Raw genomic sequence first — 22,072 nt, 5'->3', positions numbered from 1 at the left:
CTCTGTAAATCAAGTGAATGTTACAGATGAAGTTACTTATTTTTGCTTTGGTTTGCATGTTTGTCCTCTGGCAAGCCACATGGTTCAATACAAAATAGCAATATTTCATCTTCCTTCTTTTGTTTCTTCTTTTACAGCAGGACAGTAATTATGCTCAAGTCCCACAACTCATGTGGAGAACATGGAAAGGAAAAGGACAAAGATATGGAGAATGGTTTGAGGCATATTCTCTAGTTTAAATGTGAAAATATTTTCCCTTTGAGAAAATGAGGAGTACATGTGTCCCTCCTGGGAAAAGGGCATATTGATGAGCAGAGATGGAGACCTACCCACAGGAAGAAGCAGATAATAATCTCAGTTTGGACCTGTCACCAAGCAAAAGAAAATGTGACCTCCTATAATTCTACTAGGGGACCCCACTTACAAAATATATTTCCCACTCTCTGAAATGAGAGATTTTTTTTCATTTTAATGAGGACTCCAAGTATTCACTTTTATAGACTTAATATTAATTGGGCCCATTTCTGAAGTTGGAGTTCTTTGTACATTGCCATAACATTAAAAAGTTCAATATTACCTTTTAATAATATGCTTGAGTAGGTGAATTTATCAGTTCTGATACTATAGAGCACATGTGTCAAACACAAGGCCCGCGGGCCAAATCCGTCCCGCCAGGCCTTGCAATGTGGCCCGCACCGCGCTGTCATCACTGCACTCCGCTGCGTTTCCATCACAATGACAGTTTATGACTGTTCAGTAAACCATTCGGCCCGCGATTTAGGCTGGATTTTAGATTTTGGCCCCTTCTCTGATTGAGTTCGACACCCCTACTATAGAGCATAGTACACTGAATTATTCCATATCCTACCATCATTACTTTGGGATTACCGTTTTTTTACTATGCCTTATATGGGGAAAATCGTCCCATTTTATGGGGGTTTCTCCTCAGTTCTGAAGGCTATCAGTTCATCATGAAAATATGTAAGTATGAAGGCAGTTGCAAACTCCTTCTCTTAAAGGAGCCACTTAGAGTAAAAATCTCAGACATGTTTTCTATAACAAAAAAAAAAAATCTAAAAGGAGTTGTGCCATTAAAATATTAATGCCTGACTATGAAGATTACATCAATAGAAGGAAAGATGGCGACTGGCAGGCAGTTAGGGAGGGAGAGTAGGTGAGAGAGTGAGGGAGTGATAGAGGTGTGTGTGGACGTGAGTAGCTGTGTGTGTGAGTTAAATAAAGACAGTTAGACCCTGCATTTCTTTCAGGGAGCTGCCAATCTGGGCAATCTTGGTCTGCAAAACCCTGCTGTCACCGCAAACACTCTGGGAGGACACTGGCGGCACAGAGACCACACCATCTTGAAGAACAGAACTGCTTGAGACTAGGATCCTAACCTTGCCAACACCTAGTCTGGTTTCAGAAGCAAACCAGGACCCTACAACCACTCTGGTAAAAGATCTGCGATCACTATTGCAGACCCAGGGACACCAAGACTCCAGGCACCAGAGCCGCAGATTTCTGTGAGTCACAAAGCCAGTCCCCCATCCCTGCAGCAACAGCATAGGAACTGTCAGATCCCAGGTGCACAATAAGGCTTTCTGCACACACAAAGCAGTGGTGACTCTGCCTGACTTTGAGCTTTGGTGTTAGACATGGGAAGTTTGTTTCCTGTGACTAGTCTCTGCGCCCAGGCAGGGAGACTGAGCTGAATTTGAGCCTAGCTACTCATCCCTAGGGAAGTAGTTTTCTGTGACCAGATCCCATGCCCATGCAGGGCAGCGAGACAGCACTGAACTTGAGCATGGACCTGTAAACTATGGAATTTGTTTCCTGCGACTAGTTTTCATGCCCAGCCAGGGAGGCAGTCCTGAATTTGAGTATAGGTGCATGAACTTGGGGAGATTGTTTTCTGTGACCAGATCTTGTACCCACACAGGGAGACAGAACTGAATTTGAGCCTGGGGGTGCAAATCCAGGGAGTTTGTTTTTCATGACCAGACCCTGCACCTTAGCAAAAAGGCAGCACTGAATTTGAACCTGGATGTGCAGACTCAGGGAGTTTGTTCCCCATGACCAGACCCTGTGCCCACACAGGAAGGCAGCAGTGAATTTGAGCCTGGGTGCGTGGACATGGGGAGTTTGTTTTCCAGTGTACACACCCAGGTGACCAGACCCATACCTATACTAAGTGGCAGTGCCACCTGACTTTGATTCAGGGCAAGTGCACACAGAAGGCTTTTTACTGCAGGGTAGAAGTGAACCTCCTGCCAACACAGTGTGACTGAGCAACCTGGTCTCTGAAGCAGTTCAGGGACCCTGAATCTCCACTCAAGAGGCAGCAGTGAGCACCAGTAACTAGACTCTGTTCCTCATTGCATGTGCCTGGGATCCTTAATTCCCAGTACATTCACACCAAGAGCCAGTGACTCTAATTCTTGGCGCATGTGCACACAGAGACCCTGATTCTCAGCACAAGGTAGCACCAAGCAACAGAGACTCTGGTATTTGATTCCTGGCATGGACACAGGGAGCCTCTGACTCCTGACATGCAATAGGGGACTTTGATTTTTGGCACATGCCAGTGGGTCCTCTGTTTCAATGTGGCGCAGGCCACACTAAATCCCTGATTCTAGGTAATAGACAAGGCCACACTAAGCGCCTATGACTCTGACTCAGGGTGAGCATGGCTCCTACCAACCCACAGCAACCAAATGTCTTGGTGTCACATCTCTTCAGTGACACTTAGAGGGTGAAAAACTCCCACTGCACATGGCCCAGGCCCCCGCAACTCGACATTTGAACCTTTTGGTGATAGTCATAATGGGGAGACAATGAAACAATCCCCAGAGGAAAGAAAAGGAGGAATCACCGAGAAAGGAAATAAGTGAAATGGAAGCATGCAACATGACAGAAAAAGAATTCAGAGTAATGGTGATAAAGTTCATTCACTGGATAGATGAAAAAAAAAATCAACAACCTATGCAAAAATCAGGAAGAAATGAAAAATTATATATCTACAATCAAAAACACCATGGCAGGCTTCAACACTAGATTAGAAGAAGCAGAGGACCTAATTAGTGAGTTAGAAGATCAGGTATGGAAACTAAGCCTAATCTGAACAGCAACTAGAGAAAAAAAGTTAAAAAGCAAGAGGAGAGCCTAAGGGAACTTTGGTACAATGCAAAACAAAATAACATACGTATAATATGGCTGCCAGAAGGACAAGAAGAGCAGCAAGGATTAGAAAATTTATTTGAAGAAATAATGACAGAAAACTTCCCTGGTATGGAGAAGAAAAATGTTACTCAAGTACAGAGAGTCACAGGTAAGATGAATCCCAAAAGACCCACACCAAGACAAGCCATAATCACAATGGCAAATGTTATTTACAAAGAGATAATATTAAAGGCTGCAAGAGAGAGACAGAAAGTTACCTACAAAGGATCCCCTATCAGATTATCAAATGATTCTCAATAGAAACACATCAAGCTAGAAGGGAATGGAATTACTCAAAGTGATGCAAAGCAAGGGACTGAATCCAATAATAATCTATTCAGCAAGACTACCAATCAAAATTGAAGGGGAAATCAAGAGCTTTACAGACAAAAAAACAAAAAACAACAAACAACAACAAAAAAACAAGACAAAAAGAACATCAACAAAAAAAACCTAAGGGAGTTTATCACTACAAGCCAGTAATGGAAGAAATGCTAAACGGAATGCTGTAAAAAGAAACAAAAAGGTAAGAAGGAACACTGCCTCAAAAAATAAAAATAGCTACAAACAAGTATCTTTCAATAATAACTTTAAATGCAAACAGACTAAATGCTCCAATCAAAAGACATCAAGTGGCTGAATGGTTAAAAACATGTGACCCATATATATATATGCTGTCTACAAGAGACCCATCTCAGAACAAGGGACTCAAACAGACTGAAAGTGAATGTATGGGAAAATATTGTTCAGGCAAATGGAAATGAAAAAAAAAAAAAAAAAAAAAAAGCTGGGGTAGCAATACTTATCTCTAACAAAATAGGCCTCAAAGTAAAGGCCATAATAAGAGATAAGGAAGGCCACTTCATAATACTAAAGGGATCAATATAACGAGAGAATATAACCCTCATAAACATATATGCACCCAATGCAGGAGCACCCAAATACATAAAAAATTTCCTGGAAGATATCAAGTGAAAGATCGACAACAATACAATCATAGCAGGGGACTTTAATACACCACTGACATCACTGTATAAATATACTAGATAAAAAATCAGCAAAGAAACAACAATCCTAAATGACTCACTAGATCAGAAGGACTTAATTGACATCTTCAGAACATTTCACCCCAAAGCTACTGAATATACGTTCTTCTCAAGTGTACATGGGAAATTTTCAAAAATAGACCAAATACTGGGTCAAAAACAAAGTATCCCCAAATTGGAGAAGATTGAAATCATACCAAACATCTTTTCAGACCACAATGGCATGATATTAGAAATAAACTATAATAAAAACAATCCAAAACACTCAAACACTTGGAAGCTGAATAGCATATTATTAAATATTGATTGGGTTACCAATGAGATCAAAGAAGAAATTAAAAACATTCTTGAAACTAATGACAATAAAAACACAACAATCCAAAACCTATGGGACACAATGAAAGCAGTCCTGAGAGAGAAGTTTATAGCTCTACAGGCTTACCTAAAAAAAAAAAAACCCACAAGATAAAATGGTAGTAAATCATCTAATGCTACAACTTAAAGAATTAGAAAGAGAGCGACAAGAAAAGCCCAGAGTGAGCAGAAGGAAGGTGATAATAAAGACTAGAGAAGAAATAAATGACATAGAGACCAAAAAATAATATGAAAGATCAATGAAACCAAGAGCTGGTCCTTTGAAAGGATAAACAAGATTGATGAACCTCTAACCAGGCTCACCGAAAAGCAAAGAGAAAGGATTCAAATAAACAAAATCAGAAATGATAGAGGCAAAATAACAACAGACCTCACAGAATTATAAAGGATTGTTAAAATATTATAAACAACTCTATTCCAACAAACTAGACAACCTGGAGGAAATGGACATATTCCTAAAAAAATACAACCTTCCAAAACTCAATCAGGAAGATTCTAAAAATCTCAATAGGCCAATAACTATGGAAGAAATTAAAGCAATCATCAAAATGCTTCCTTCAAACAAAAGCCCAAGGACAGATGGCTTCATAGGAGTGTTATACTAAACATTCAAGGAAGAACTAAAACCTATCCTCCTCAGACTATTCCAAAAAATTTAAGAGGAAGGAACACTTCCAAACTCCTTCTATGAAGCCAGCATCACCCTAATACCAAAACCAAAACCAGATAAAGACAACACAATGAAAGAGAATTACAGACCACCATCCCTCATGAACATAGATGCCAAATCCTCAACAAAATTCTAGGAAATTGGATCCAGCAGTACAACAGAAAGATCATACACCATGACCAAGCAGGATTTATCCCAGGGATGCAAGGATGGTACAATATTCACAAGTCAATAAACGTGATACATCACATAAACAAATTGAGAGATAAAAATCATATAGTCATATCAAATGATGCAGAAAAAGCATTTGACAAAATCCAACACACTTTCTTGATAAAAACTCTCAGAAAGGTGGGAATAGAAGGATCATACCTCAACATCATAAAAGCCATATATGACAAACCCACAGCCAGCATCACACTCAATAGACAAAAACAGCCATTTACCCTAAAAACAGGAACAAGACAGGGATGCCCTTTATCACCACTCCTGTTTTACATAGTACTTGACATACTAGCCATAGTGATAAGACAAGAAGAAGAAATAAAAGGAATCCAAATTGGAAAAGAAGAAGTAAAACTGTCCTTATTCACAGATAACATCATACTGTACATAGAAAATCCTAATGACTCCATAAAAAATTATTAGACTTAGTAAATTAATTTGGCAAGGTAGCAGGATACAAAATTAATGCCAAGAAAAATATGACATTTCTATAATAGTGAACTTACAGAAAGAGAGACTAAAAAAGCAATCCCATTTACCATCATACAAAAAAAATAAATAAAATTAAGAGACCTAGGAATAAACTTAATTAAAGAGTTAAAAGACCTATATGCAAAAAACTACAGGACACTGAAAAAAGAGATAGAGGAAAATATAAACAGATGGAAGAATATACCGTGTTCATGGATTGGTAGAATCAACATCATCAAAATGTCCAAACTACCCAAAGAAATCTATAGATTCAATGCAATCCCCATTAAAATACTAAGGGCATATTTCACAAACCTAGAAAATGAACTCTCAAAAAATTCACTGGAATAAAAAAAGACCCTGAATAGCTGCAGCAATCCTGAGAAAGAAGAACCAAGTAGGAGGTATCACAATACCAGATTTCAAGCTGTATTACAAAGCCATTCTTCTCAAAAAAGCCTGGTACTGGCACAAGAACAGACATATAGACCAATGAAATAGAATATAAAACCCAGAAATCGACACAAACTACTAAGCCCAATTCATATTTGACAAAGGAGGCATGAACATACAATGGAATCAAGATAGTCTCTTCAGTAAATGGTGTTGGGAAAATTGGACAGATAGTAACTTCTTCACTATTACTGCTCCTAGGGCAAAAGAAATAAAGTGAAAATAAACAAATGAGACTACATCAAAATCAAAAGCTTTTGCACAGCAAAAGAAAACATCAGCAAAATAACAAGAAAGACCACTTCATGGGAGAATATATTTGCCAATGTTATCACTGATAAGGGTTTAATCTCCAACATCTACAGGGAACTCATCCAACTCAACAAAAGGAAGATAAACAATCCGATCCATAAATCGGCAAAGGACCTCAATGGAAACTTTTCTAGAGAAGACAGAAGGAAAACCAAGAGACATATGAAAACATGCTTAAAGTCATTAATTATCTGAGAGATGCAAATCAAAACGATAATGTGGTACCATTTCACACCTGTCAGAATGGCTATCATCAACAAACCAACAAATGCTAGCGAGGATGCGGAGAAAAAGGAGCCCTAGTACACTAGTACACTGCTGGTGGGAATGCAGATTGGTGCAGCCACTGTGGAGAACAGTATGGAATTTCCTCAAATAACTAAAAATGGAACTTCCATTTGACCCAGTGATCCCACTTCTAGAAATATATCCCAAGAAACCAGAAATACCAATCAGAAAGGATATATGCACCCCTACGTTCATAGCAGTACAATTTACCATAGCTAAGATTTGGAAACAACCTAAGTGCCCATCAGCAGATGAGTGGATTAAAAAACTGGTACATCTAAAAACAAAACAAACAAACAAACAAACAAACAAAAAAAACTGGTACATCTACACAATGGAATACCATGCTGTGCTAAAAAAAGAAGGAATTCCCACCATTTGCAACAACATGGATGGAACTGGAGAGCATTATGCTAAATGAAATAAGCCAGTCAGAGAATGATAAATATCACATGATCTCACTCATCTATGGAAATAATTAACAACATAAACTAATGATCAAAAACGGATCCAGAGACAGGGAAGCATAAATCAGATGGTCAAATCTCAGAGGGAAGGTAGGTGTATGGAAGTAAAGGGGAGAGATCAACCAAAGGACTTGTATGCATGCATGCATGCATATATGCCTAACCAGAGGACACAGACAATAAGGGGGCGAGGGCATGAGTGTGTGTGTGTGTGTGTGTGTTGGGTTTGGGAAGGTAATGGGATGAGGACAAATATGTAATACCTTAACCAATAAAGAAATTAAAATGTAAAATAAATATTAATGCCTAAATTTCTTCAATGGTAGAAAGAAAACAAAATAATGGAAATAAATTCAGGGAGTTGACTCTTACAAAGACAGAATATAAGATAAACTAAAAAATTGTTACTAAATTAGAGAAGGAAAAATAGGCCACATCCCCCTAAAGGTTCATAAAAAATTTGAGTTGGAATGATGCACAAAGAGAAAATGACAAAAAGAACAAAGAATGTGAAGAAAGGAGAGTGAGATGATATGAACATAATCCATTGGGAGTGGCTACAGGCTAGCTCAGGTAAAATTTCAAATGAGTTTCCTGCCTCATGATGCTTTGCTTCTCGCCTCCGCAGGCCATTACTCTAATCAAGTTTCTATCATAATGGATCTATCTGAGACCTCATTGCTTCTACTCTCATATCTCTAAAGTTCCATCTCCAACACAGTATCTTCACCTATGACTTATTTCAATGCCCCTCATGACCCAAAGACATCACTCTCTTCCTTACTGGAACTTCTAAACTCTAGGAGTGGTCAACTTTATCCAGTCCATTGATTATTTTCTGCCTAAACAGATTCCATTGCAAATTCCTTAGTCAGCAAATTTCTTCACCCTCATGAAAACCGCTGGCACGGTTTACCATATCTATCTTAACTCGTGGTCACTTGACTCTAGTTTCTCTGCTTCTTACCCTGGGCTGCAGAAGACTCTCTCATAGGAAGTTGCAGAGCTGGTCATTCCTGGTCAATACAGATTCAAAGTGATCCTTGCTCATGGGTCTTTCACTTCTTTTTCTTTTACTTTACTGGGGATAGCCCCCAAAGTTCTGTATTCATCCCTTTGTTCTTTCTCATTTGTCTTTCATACTCATTCACATTTGGCCAACATCTCTGTATTACCATTTTCAACTCCTTCTATTTTCTTCAATCCTGATTTGTATACAAATCCTTTTAATTCATTTACTAACCATCAGCTCTGAAGCTGATCTCATCACATTCTGCCAATCAAGCCCATCCATCAGTACATTTATGTCAGTTCTACTATAGTGGGTTGAATTTGTGTCCCCCCTCCAAAATATATTGACCTTATTTGGAAATAGAATCTTTACAGAGGTAATCAAGTTAAAATGAGGTCATTAGGGTGTATTTCCAGACTTATATGACTGATGTCCTTACAGAAAGGGGAAATTTATACACAGAGACAGACATACATACAGAAAGAATGCCATGGGAACATGAAGGCAGAGACTGGGGTGATGTAACTGCAAGCCATGGAAGGCCAATAATTGCCATCAAACCTTCAGAAGCTAGGAGAGGCATGGGGCAGATTCTCACAGCCCTCAAAAGGAACCAACTCTACTGACATCTTGATCTCAGATTTCTAGCCTCCAGAACTGAGAAAATAAATTTCTGTTGTTTCAACCATTCTATTTGTGATACTTTATTATAACAGTTTTAGTGAACTAATAAAAATACCAAGCTTCCAATCTCCAAGACTAGAAAACCTAGGCTAATTCTGGGTTCTTTAATTTTCTGGGTTCTTCACTGTTGTCCCAACCTTCATCATGTCATATCTCAATTCCTATAAGTCTCTGGCTGGTCTCTCATAATCCAAAATTATCTTCTAAAATATATAATTCATGTTGCTTTTATCATACTAGTACCATTGTTGAGACATGCTTATAGTGCCATATTACCTACTATGCTAAATCTCAGCTTGACATTCATGGTCCCCCATAATCTGGACACATCTTATCCACTCAATATTTTATTCCTCTATATTAGGGGTGTCGAACTCAATCAGAGAAGGGGCCAAAATCTAAAATTCAGCCTAAATCGCGGGCCGAATGGTTTACTGAACAGTCATAAACTGTCATTCTGATGGAAACGCAGCGGAGTGCAGTGATGACAGCGTGGTGTGGGCCACATTGCAAGGCCTGGCGGGACGGATTTGGCCCGCGGGCCTTGTGCTTGACACATGTGCTCTATATACATCATCCTTATTTCTCTCTTTAATCTATGCTCATTCTCCTTTACCTCTCTGCATCAAGATGCTTTCTTACTTTTCTTCCTCTTATCAAAACCTATTCATCTTTCAAGGTCCTCATCAACTTTCACTGACTATGAATAGTCTGACCCATGCTAATAATCTCTTACCTTTTACTACATTCTAATCAGTAACTTCCAGGTTAGCACCAAGTGATATTTCTTATATTTTATTTGGATTTACATATATTACATCTCTATTTCTATCAGTTTATAGGGTACTAGAAACCTGGTGCATGAAATTCATGCATGGGGTGGGGGGTGTCCCTCAGCCCAGCCTGCACCCTCTCCAATCTGGGACCCCATGAGGGATGTTAAAATGGTCAGTCAGACATCCCTCTCACAATCCAGGACTGCTGGTTCCCAACTGCTCGCCTGCCTGCCTTCCTGATTTCCCCTAACCACTTCTGCCTGCCAGCCTGATCACCCCCTAACCACTCCCATGACAGCCTGATCGATATATAACTGCTCCCCTGCCAGCCTGTTTGCCCCCAATTTCCCTCCTCTGTCGGCCTGATCACCCCTAACTGCCCTCCCCTGCAGGGTTGATCGCTTCCAACTGCCCTCCCTTGCAGGCCTGGTGCCTCCCAACTGCCCTCCCATGTTGGCCATCTTGTGGTGGCCATCTTGTGTCCACATGGAGGCAGGATCTTTGACCACATGGGGGCAGCCATCTTGTATGTTGAAGTGATGGTCAATCTGCATATTACTCTTTTATTAGATAGGATAGAGGCCTGGTACATGGGTGGGGGCCAGCTGGTTTGCCCTGAAGGGTGTCCTGGATCAGGGTGGGGTTCCCTTGGGGCATGGGGTGGCCAGGGAGAGGGACCTGTGGTGGTTTGCAGGCTATGCCCCCTGGCAACCCAAGCAGAGGCCCTGGTATCTGGAATTTATTTATTTACTTTCTACAATTGAAACTTTGTACCCTGGAGCAGAGCCAAGCTCCCTGCTCACTCTGGCTGCGGCTATTTCTGTTTGGTTTTATGAATCTTCTATAATTGAAAATTTGTAGCCTTAAGTGGAGGTCTAGGCCAGCCAGGGCAGGTGGAAAGCTTTGCTTCCTCCATTGCCAGGGCAACCCGAGCCTTCTCTTTCCAGCTCCGTGGCTGCTGCCATTTTTCTTGGGATTTATCTTCTATAATTGAAACTTTGTATCCTTGAGTGGAGGCGGAGGCTGGCTAGGGCAGGCGAAAAGCTTGGCTTCTGTTGCCGGGGAAACCCAAGCTTCTCAACTGCCCTCTGTGGCTGCAGCCATCTTGCTTGGGGTTAATTTGCATACACCCTCTGATTGGCTGGTGGGTGTGGTTTGAGCGGAGTGATGGCTAATTTGCATATTACTGTTTTATCATGTAGGATAATGCTATTAATTAATTGATAAAACTCCTGGAGGGAGGTAAGATGGCAGAAGAATGGATGGGCGGATTCTGAGCCCTCTCCCAAAGCAGAAAGAGAGAGCAACTGAGGGTCTTGTGCTGTGAGTGTTTATCGGCAAGCTGGGAGACAGTGAACACCAGAAGAAACTGCTGGGGGGCTGCTGACAGAGGTGCCCCTCACAGGGAAGCACCCACGAGGGCTGTGTCCCTGCCCGGAGCTACCTACCGGCTTGGACGGGGAAACCTCACCATTTTGAGAGGAAGATAGGATCGTGTCAGAGGCCTGAATATCCACAGCCGCAGCGACCACCAAGCATCTGTGACCCCCAGAACGCGGATCCCAGGCGGCGCGAACACCTGCCCTCACAGGATTGCCCCACTGCTCAGCGAAAAGGTCAGATTTCACGGGGAGAGGGTGGAGAGAGCTCGCGGCGAAAACAAAAAGCCTGCGCGCACAGAGCGCGCTTCGCGGAAGCTGGAGGACAAGGACTGTGATTACAAGTAGAAGCCCCCGCTGTTGGGCTGTTGTCACCCTTGAAAGAGGATGGGGCTCCTAACAGGGGAGATATCTAAAGAGCAACACATTTGGATCTGGCTCGGAGGGATATCGGAGAGTTGCTGGAGATTCCAGTTGCTCGGTCCTGCCCCCTCCCCCCCTCCATAGTTCCAGCTTCAGAGAGGACAAAAAAAAAAAAAAAAAAAAAAAAAAAAAAAAAAAAAAAAGCTGGAGAGGCTCTCAACCTAGAAACACTGCCCCCAGAGGCTAATTCACAAATTGACTCTAGTGTAATAAAAACAAAGCAAAACCTGCCTAAAAATCAGGACTGGATCATAACAATAGAGGAAGCGAATGACCTTCATTACTGCAAATTTTAATTAAATTTTTTAAATTTTATTATTATTATTTTTTTAAATTTTTAAATTTTTGTTTTAATTATTTGCAACGTTTACTCAAGAAACTATTTTTTTTCCTCACTTGATTTTATCTTGATAATTATTACATTGTATATGTAATCAACATTATTACTACTACTAATTTACCTTTTTCATCTTATTTTCTTTTGTTTATTTTTATTATTTTTATTTCATTTGATTATATATATATATATATATATATTTTTTTTTTTTTAAATTTCAGGATTACTATTCTACAGTCTTTATCTATCCTTCTTTCTCTAACGCTTTATTCTATCTCAACCCTACCTTTATGCCTTCACCCTCTTTCCAATCTTTTCCTTTGATACCCTGTTTATCTTAACCCTTTCCTGCTCTAGATTTCCCCCATTCCTTCTGTCTACCCCTAAAATTTCACCCTACTTGTATATATCTAATTTCCAACTACCTGCTCCAAACCCATTCACACCTCCCTCGCAGTTGTCCTAAAAACAAAACAAAACAAAACAAAACAAAACAGTCTTTCTCTCTAACTCTTTGAAGTTGTATGTTGAATGTTAACTTTACTGAAGTTGTATGCTTTTCTTTTATAAGATTGATTTGCCTATGCTTTTTGTTTGATTGTATGTTTTTGTTAGCTGGGTTCTAGTCACCCTTATTGGTGATTATTAATATCACAAACACATTTCTATTCAGTGCCTTGTGTGTTGTACCTGGTTGTGCTGTATTTTGTGCCTTTAAATCAAAGCAGGAGAGAGAGAGAACTACACAACCAGACATCCTAGATCATGGGGAGACCAAAAAACAGCCCGCATATGAAAGAAAAGCAGACTTCACCAGAAAAAGAAGTAAACGATATAGAGGTAAGCAACCTACCAGAGCAAGAATTCAGAGTAACGATCTTAAGATGGCTAAAAAGAATGGAAGACAAATTTGACAATATGAGTAAGACCCAAGAGGAAATGAAAAAAACCCAAGAGGAAATGAAGATGACTCAAGATGAAATGAAAAATGACATCGCTACTATGAAGAACTCAATAGAAAGCATCAAGAGCAGACTAGAAGAAACAGAGGATCGCATCAGTGAGCTAGAAGACAAGATGGAAAAAAATACCCAATTAGAGCAGCTTCTAGAAAAAAAAATTAAAAAGCAGGAGGAGAGCCTACGGAAGCTTTGGGACAATGCAAAACAAAACAATATTCGAATAATAGGGGTTCCGGAAGGAAAGAAAACCGAGGTAGATATGGAAAACGTATTTCAAGAAATAATGACAGAAAATTTTCCTGAGATAGAGAAGAAAAAACCCACACAAATCCAAGATGCTCACAGAGTCCCAAGCAAAATGGATCACAGAAAACCGACGCCAAGACATATTATAATTAAATTGGCAAACACCAATGACAAAGTTAGAATCTTAAAAGCAGCCAGAGAGAGACAGAAAGTTACATATAAAGGAACCCCCATCAGACTAACAACTGATTTCTCAACAGAAACTTATCAGGCCAGAAGGGAATGGGATGAAATATACAAAGTCATGCAAAGAAAGGGTCTGAATCCAAGAATACTGTACCCAGCAAGACTATCAATCAAAATTGAAGGGGAAATCAGGAGCTTCACAGACAAAAAAAGACTAAAGGAATTTATCTCCACCAAACCAGCAATGCAAGAAATGCTAAAGGGTCTACTGTAAAAATAAAGAAATAGGAAGCGAAGAAGGAACACAGGGGTATAGAATAAAAATGGCATCAAATGAGTACCTGTCATTAATAACATTAAATGTAAATGGTTTAAATGCTCCAATCAAAAGACATAGGGTAACAGATTGGATAAGAAAACAAGACCCATATATCTGTTGTCTACAAGAAACCCACCTCAGAAAAAGAGATGCACACAGACTGAGGGTGAAGGGATGGAAAAAGGTTTTCCAGGCAAATGGAAATGAAAAGAAAGCTGAGGTAGCAATACTTATATCTGACAAATTAGATCTCAGAGTGAAGGACCTAACAAGAGATAATGAAGGCCACTTCATAATACTAAAGGGAGCAATCAAACAAGAAGAAATAACCCTGGTAAATATATATGCACCCAATACGGGAGCACCCAAATACATAAAAAAACTGCTGGAGGACATTAAGGGAGAGATTAACAGCAATACAATCATAGTAGGAGATTTTAATACCCCACTGTCACCCTTCGACAAATCATCTAAACAAAAAATCAGCAAAGAAATATCAATCCTAAATGACTCACTAGACCAGATGGAATTAATTGACATCTTCAGAACATTCCACCCCAAAGCCACAGAATATACATTCTTCTCAAATGCACATGGGACATTCTCAAAGATAGACCACATTTTGGGACATAGGCAAAGTCTCTTCAAATTCAAGAAGATAGAAATCATATCAAGCATCTTCTCAGACCATAATGGCATAAAAATGGAAATTAACTACAATAAAAATAATCCAAAGAAATCAAACACATGGAGACTAAACAGCATGCTATTAAACAAGGACTGGGTTACCAGAGAAATCAAGGAAGAAATTAAAAACATCCTGGAAACAAATGACAATGAAAACACAACAATTCAAAATCTATGGGACACAGCAAAAGCAGTTTTGAGAGGGAAGTTCATATCCTTACAAGCCTATTGCAAAAAACTAGAAAAAAGTGTAACAAATGATCTAACTCTACAACTCAAAGAGTTAGAAAAAGAGCAACAAGAAAAGCCCAGTGTAAGTAGAAGGAAGAAAATAACAAAAATCAGAGCACAGATAAACGACATAGAGACCAAAGAAACAATATATAAGATCAACAAAACCAAGAGCTGGTTCTTTGAAAGGATAAACAAGATAGATGGACCTCTAGCCAGACTAACCAAGAAACAAAGAGAGAGGACCCAAATAAACAAAATCAGAAATGAAAGAGGTGAAATAACAACAGACCCCACCGAAATACAACGGATTGTTACAAAATACTATGAACAACTCTACTCCAACAAACTGAACAACCTGGAGGAAATGGACATATTCCTAGAAAAATATAATCTTCCAAAACTCAATCAGGAAGAATCTAAAAATCTCAATAAACCAGTGACTTGGGAAGAAATTGAAACAGTCATCAAAAAGCTTCCAGCAAACAAAAGCCCAGGGCCAGATGGCTTCACAGGAGAGTTTTACCAAACATTCAAGGAAGAACTAAAAACTATCCTCCTCAGACTATTCCAAAAAATCCAAGAGGAAGGAACACTTCCAAATTCCTTCTATGAAGCCAGCATCACCCTAATACCAAAACCAGATAAAGACAACTCAATGAAAGAGAATTACAGGCCAATATCCCTCATGAACATAGATGCCAAAATCCTCAACAAAATTCTAGCAAATCGACTCCAGAAGAACATCACAAAGATCATACACTACGACCAAGTAGGATTTATTCCAGGAATGCAAGGATGGTACAATATCTGCAAATCAATAAATGTGATACTTCACATAAATAAATTGAAAGATAAAAATCATATAGTCATATCAATTGATGCAGAAAAAGCATTCGATAAAATCCAACACCCTTTTCTGATAAAAACTCTTAACAAGGTGGGAGTACAAGGATCATACCTCAACATAATAAAAGCTATATATGATAAACCCACAGCCAACATCATACTCAATGGGCAAAAACTAAAACCATTCCCTCTAAGAACAGGAACAAGACAGGGATGCCCACTCTCGCCACTCCTGTTTGACATAGTACTGGAAGTACTAGCCATTGCAATTAGACAAGAGGAGGAAATAAAAGGCATCCAAATTGGAAAAGAAGAAGTAAAGTTATCCTTATTTGCAGATGACATGATATTGTACATAAAAAAAACCAAAAGACTCCATTAAAAAACTAATTGACTTAATAAATGAATTTGGCAATGTAGCAGGATACAAAATTAATGCCAAGAAATCCATGGCTTTTCTATACACCAACAGAGAAACTGCAGAAACAGAGACTAAAAAAGCAATTCCATTTACCATCGCACCAAAAAAATTAAGATACCTAGGAATAAATTTAACTAAGGAAGTAAAGGACCTATATGCGGAAAACTACACGACACTGAAAAAAGAGATAGAGGAAGATGTAAGGAGATGGAAGAACATACCATGTTCATGGATTGGTAGGATCAACATCATCAAAATGTCCATACTTCCTAAAGCAATCTATAGGTTCAATCCACTCCCCATTAAAATACCAATGACATATTTCACCGACCTAGAAAGAACTCTCCAAAAGTTCATTTGGAACAATAAAAGACCCCGAATAGCCACAGCAATCCTGAGAAAGAAGAGTAAAGTAGGAGGGATCTCAATTCCAGACTTCAAAGTGTATTACAAAGCCACTGTTCTCAAAACAGCCTGGTACTGGCACAAGAACAGACATATAGATCAATGGAATCGAATCGAGAACCCAGATATCAACCCAAATCACTATGCTCAACTAATATTTGACAAAGGAGGCACGAATATACAATGGAGTCAAGACAGTTTCTTCAATAAATGGTGTTGGGAAAATTGGACAGACACATGCAAAAGAATGAAACTAGATCACCAACTTACACCATTCACAAAAATAAACTCAACATGGATACAGGACTTAAACATCAGACGGGAAACCAAAAAAATACTAGAAGCATCCACAGGCAGCAAAATCTCAGACGTATGCCAAAAGAACTTCTTCAATGATACTACCCCTAAGGCAATGGAAGCTACAGAGAAAATAAACAAATGGGACTACATCAAAATAAAAAGCTTTTTTACAGCAAAAGAAACCATCAACAAAAGAACAAGAAAGCCCAAAGTGTGGGAGAACATATTTGCAAATGATACTACTGATAAAGGTTTAATCTCCAACATCTACAAACAGCTTATACAACTAAATAAAAGGAAGATAAATAATCCAATTAAAAAATGGGCAATGGACCTAAATAGAACATTTTCAAAAGAAGACAGAAGGAAGGCCAAAAGGCACATGAAAACATGCTCAAAGTCACTAATTATATGAGAGATGCAAATCAAAACAACAATGCGGTACCATCTCACACCTGTCAGAATGGCCAACATCAACAAGTCAACAGACAAGTGTTGGCGAGGTTGCGGAGAAAAAGGAACCCTCGTGCACTGCTGGTGGGAATGCAGACTGGTGCAACCACTGTGGAGAACAGTGTGGAGTTTCCTCAAAAAACTGAAAATGGAACTCCCATTTGACCCAGTAATCCCACTTCTAGGAATATATCCCAAGAAACTAGAAACACCAATCAGAAAGGATATATGCACCCCTATGTTCATAGCAGCACAATCTACAATAGCCAGAATTTGGAAACAGCCTAGGTGCCCGTCAGCAGATGATTGGATCAAAAAACTTTGGTACATCTACACAATGGAATACTATGCTGCCATAAAAAAGAAGGAATTCTCATCATTTGCAGCAACCTGGATGGAATTGGAGAGCATCATGCTGAGTGAAATAAGCCAATCAACGAAAGAGAAACACCACATGACCTCACTCATTTGTGGATAATAAAGAGCATTATAAACTGATGAACCAAAAGATAGATATAGAGACAGTATATCAACAAGTAGACTGTCAAATTACAGCGGGGAGGGGAGGAAGATCTGGGGGAGATAATAGATCAACCGAAGGACTTTTATACATGCATATAAGTACAACCAATGGACACAAAACTCTGGGGAGGGAGGGGATGTGTGGGAGGGAGGGAGGGAGGGGGGCAAAAAAAATCAATAAAATATATTAAAAAAAATAATAATAATAAAAAGATAAAACTCCTTAAGTAGGAATAATGGGATGTTTGAGGACAGAAGGAAGGAAATTGGATACCAAGGGAAGAGAAACTTGGCTAGAACAAAGGAAAGTTAGTCTAAGTCAATGATTGCCAGATGTGCTCTCTGGACCACTAGCATCTAAATTATTTAGGATGCCTGGTAAAATGCAGATTACCAAACCCCATTACAGACCTATTGAGTCAGATTCTGAGCCCAGAAATTGAAAATTTTAAAAGAAATTCAATGACTCTTATATGTGCCAAATCTGAGAACCCCTAGTTTAAGTGAACAAGGCAAAAGATTGATATTGAAAGGAAACAGATGTTCTTATGTTTATTGGGTCCATGTACTTTCCATCAGGATAACAATAAAATGAAATAGTTTCATACTATGATGATTTGCTTTGATTTTATTTTTCCTCTTCAACCTACTGCTTTGAGCACAGAAACCCTTTCTTTTATGGCAAGAGTATTTCCAGTAGTGCCTCACAAATATGGACTGGCTAGTACAGTGTACCTTGAAGAACACAAACTCTGTGGCACTCCAAGAAAATGTAACTGAGACTGCTGGGCTAGCTTTAGCTCTTCGCTTCTCTGGGAAGTAAAATTTAACCAGAAACAGGCTATAGACTCTTGGAATTCAACTTTGGTAGCATGGAGAGAGAGAGAGAGAGAAAAAAAAAATCAACTTGGGAGATCTTGTTGCTTAAGCTTTTAATTGGAACCAAGTGATAACTACAACATGTAACTGATTTAGATTAAAAACTGAAGACCTGCTTACTAGCTCATAGTGAACAGGATTTCTGCAGTTGAATACTACAGAAGCAAGATAACAAAATTAGATACGTTATAGGGGAAGAAAAATGTGCAAAAGTCCTAGAATTAAAATGAATTGAAACCTTCTGGGAGAAAAGCTATTTGGTAAGCCCCATTAAGTCTATTGTAGATAGCTTTATTTGACAAAGCATCCTGGCATGTGGAACAGGAAAGAAAATAGCTATAAGATGATCTGTCAGGGAGTTTCTTGTCTCTAAACGAATAAGATTCTGTGCAGTAGCCAATACAGCTTTTAACTCAAAAGAGATACAGAGTAAAATGCAATTATATAAACCTAGTAAGTGCATTCAGTCTGAATCTCCCATACACCACTCTCCTCTAATGACTCCTGAAACTCAGCAATTTATCAAGTGGATGCTCAAATTTATGGACTGGATTAACACTGTATACAATACTTCAGGATTCTTAGGCGGAGACAATACTACAAGTAAAGAATTAATCACCTCTAAAACATCCTAAGTGCTTAAATAGTTTGAATAGCTCAATTATCCTTATTTTGTTTATCTTGGTTATAAATTTATAGTGTGTGTTTGCAGTATTTAGTATGTGTTAACTGTGCTAAAATGCTAAGTATTCACTTAATACAAAGGATGTGTTCAATGTATATGTAAGTTTATATGGTTAGGGATATAACATATGGCCTAAATAGAGGAAATTCAGATGTAACTGCTAAGGAATGTCTTTTAAAAAGCATATATTGGTGGTTTTCTCTCCTTAATATTTTCTGCTTCATGGAGTGAAGATTTTAGGATCACTCAGTGGCTATAGAACTGGTGACTTCAATATGCAAGTACTGGAACAGAGAAATTCTGATTTTCATGATAACCAATCTGGGGTCTCTGTCTCTGTCTCTGTCTCTGTCTCTGTCTCTGTCTCTCTCTCTCTCTCTCTCTCTCTCTCTCTCTCTCATACACACACACACACACACACACACACACACACACACACACACACACAGTAGGGGCAGTATCTCTAATGTCTAGTACATTATCATATCTCTAATGTCTAGTACGGTTATTGGCATGTAATCATTATTAAATGAATAAATGAATTCTTGTAACCACCATAAAATCCCAGTTTGTAATGTACTTCTTACAAGAGTGGAAGCTGAGGCTCAGTGAGTAAGAAGTCCTTTCTATGCCAAGAAGAACAGAATTGTCACTAGAAATCAAATGTTCTAACTTTAGGTCTGGTGCTTTGTCCACTGTACATTTTTTACTCCTAACATGGCCTTTTGGCTGATATTTTAATCTCTCCTATGGTACTCCCTCAAAGATCGTTTGATATAAAATTGAAGAGTATGGTATTATATTGTTAAACAGGCTTGCCTTATGAGTTCCAACTGGGGACCCACGCCATGGCTTCTGTTTCACAGTAAGGTCCTGACTATACTAGGCAAGAGCAAAAGTCTTTACCCAGACCAGTCTTTGCAGATTCCTGTTTGGTTCCCAACAAACCTCCAAGTAACCACAAGGGAAGGAATCAGATAGGTAGACTCATAGATATATTGTAGATATTTCCCTTTAGTTTGTAAATTTTCTTTGACTTCTCTCTTTGGAGACCTTCATACCAAATTATATAACCAACTCCTATATTTTCTGGAATTTCTTTTGCTATATGTATTTTTTTTTTTACATTTGAATCTCAAATTTATTATTATTGATTTTGGTGTAAAGTATATGTGATGTAGTAATCTAATGATTTTTCCTAAAAGTTTGGCTATTTAACCATCTATGAATAAGCTCTCTCATGGTTTCTAAATAATAATAATAGAATAACATATTATTAATGTTATTCTGTTCAAATTTCAAGTATAATAATAATAATAATAACAACATATTATTATTATTAATGAATCCAAACCAAATATAGAACAATGCTGGCTAAATGTCCAGTGTTCCTAGGAAAAGAAAGTTTTAATTAGTTATTATGATGGAAGATGGTGGGGGTGGGTAAATGGAGACAATCCTGTAAAAAATCCTGTAGCCACAAGATTGATATTCAGCCAGTTTGTACTTATATGTTTTCATCAATTGTTTTTAGCTAGTTCCAATCTAACGGGTGTGTGCCCATCACTAAGTGGGTATTAATGCTTTTAAAATACCATCCCTTTGAGTAGATGTTATTTAAATAAAACAAAGCAGAATTATCTTTACCTGATTCCTCAGTTTCTTTTGTTTCTGATTTTTCTTCTATTTCATCATCAGACATCTCCATTTCTTCTTCTCTCCTGATTCCCATTAATTCATCATTATGTATGTTACGGATTTCCTAAAGTTAAAAAGTATGTTTTTTTAGGTGGGAAAATCTTAAAAATGTTGATAAAATGACCAGAGTTAAGGATAAGATAAAGCAGGTTTGTTGACATATAACAAAACTTCAGAGTACTCTTAAGGCAAAGGCAAAAGGTCATGTTGAGGCTAAAATAATCTCAATAGAACACAGCAGACTTTGTACACTCTGTCTTGCATTTGGATTTTTTTCCATACCCAGAGCAATGTCAGTTGATGATTTTTATATCCCTCTCATGTCAGAAAGTACTTTTTTTCAAAAAAAAATTTTTTTTTTGTAGAGTATTCAATAGAACTCTTACTCAAACTTTTGCAGGTTTAGAACTTACAGCAAAAATGAGTAGTCAGGAATGAGCTTCTACCAGATCACCCCTTCCATGCATAATAAATATACTTTGCAAGCAAAACACAAAAACCAAAGCAAACCAAAGCAAACCCCTAACTAATTAATGGCAGTGGAGAGTGAACAAAAGCATGCATATTCTGAAGAGGAGCTAACACTTGGAAGAAGGGTGTGGGTCTCTCAGATTTTAAAGGGCCTTTTAGTCTGGGAGCAGACCACCTCACAGGGTGGCTAAAATTTTAATAGAAAATCCATGGTCTTTATATCTTAAAGAAATAAAGAAGAGAGTGCATGGTAACCACAGTTTCAGAAAGAAGATAGACAAAGATAGAGAAATTCAAATTCTGTGAATAAGATCTGTTCAAATTTCTGCATGACCCATGAATCATAGAAGCACAGTGCAGATTCCAAACAACACAGCTAAAAGAACTGAATTGTGATTTGAGCTGCCATCGAAGACAGATAATTTTTAGCTTAACTCTAATAAAGAAAATTAACCATTTAAAACAGAGGGCAAAGTCAACATTCTTTGGAAGAACATAAAAGAATCCATAGTCTTAAAAGAAAAAATATTCATCCCAACCAGTGTGGCTCAGTGGTTGAGCATCGACGTATGAACCAGGAGGTCATGGTTCGATTCTGGTCATGGCACATGTCCAGGTTGT

The 22,072-nt window shown here is 38.4% G+C and overlaps 1 protein-coding gene across 12 annotated transcripts in view; it reads right to left on the bottom strand.

Moving 5' to 3' along the window:
* The window catches only part of ENOX2 (ecto-NOX disulfide-thiol exchanger 2), a 298,580-nt gene that overhangs the window by 21,184 nt on the left and 255,324 nt on the right, over positions 1 to 22,072 (bottom strand). For all 12 annotated transcript variants that reach the window (XM_045583522.1, XM_036443349.2, XM_036443346.2 and 9 more), the window contains one exon: positions 20,930 to 21,044. In XM_045583522.1, coding sequence (XP_045439478.1) covers positions 20,930 to 21,044 — 115 coding nt within the window. The remainder of the gene's footprint in view (positions 1 to 20,929; positions 21,045 to 22,072) is intronic.

This window comes from Pipistrellus kuhlii, unplaced genomic scaffold, assembly GCF_014108245.1.
Source record: "Pipistrellus kuhlii isolate mPipKuh1 unplaced genomic scaffold, mPipKuh1.p scaffold_m20_p_19, whole genome shotgun sequence".
Classification (NCBI taxonomy): Eukaryota; Metazoa; Chordata; class Mammalia; order Chiroptera; family Vespertilionidae; genus Pipistrellus; species Pipistrellus kuhlii.
Note: the sequence above shows the minus strand (reverse complement) of the source record. Positions and strands in the feature narration are given on the sequence as shown.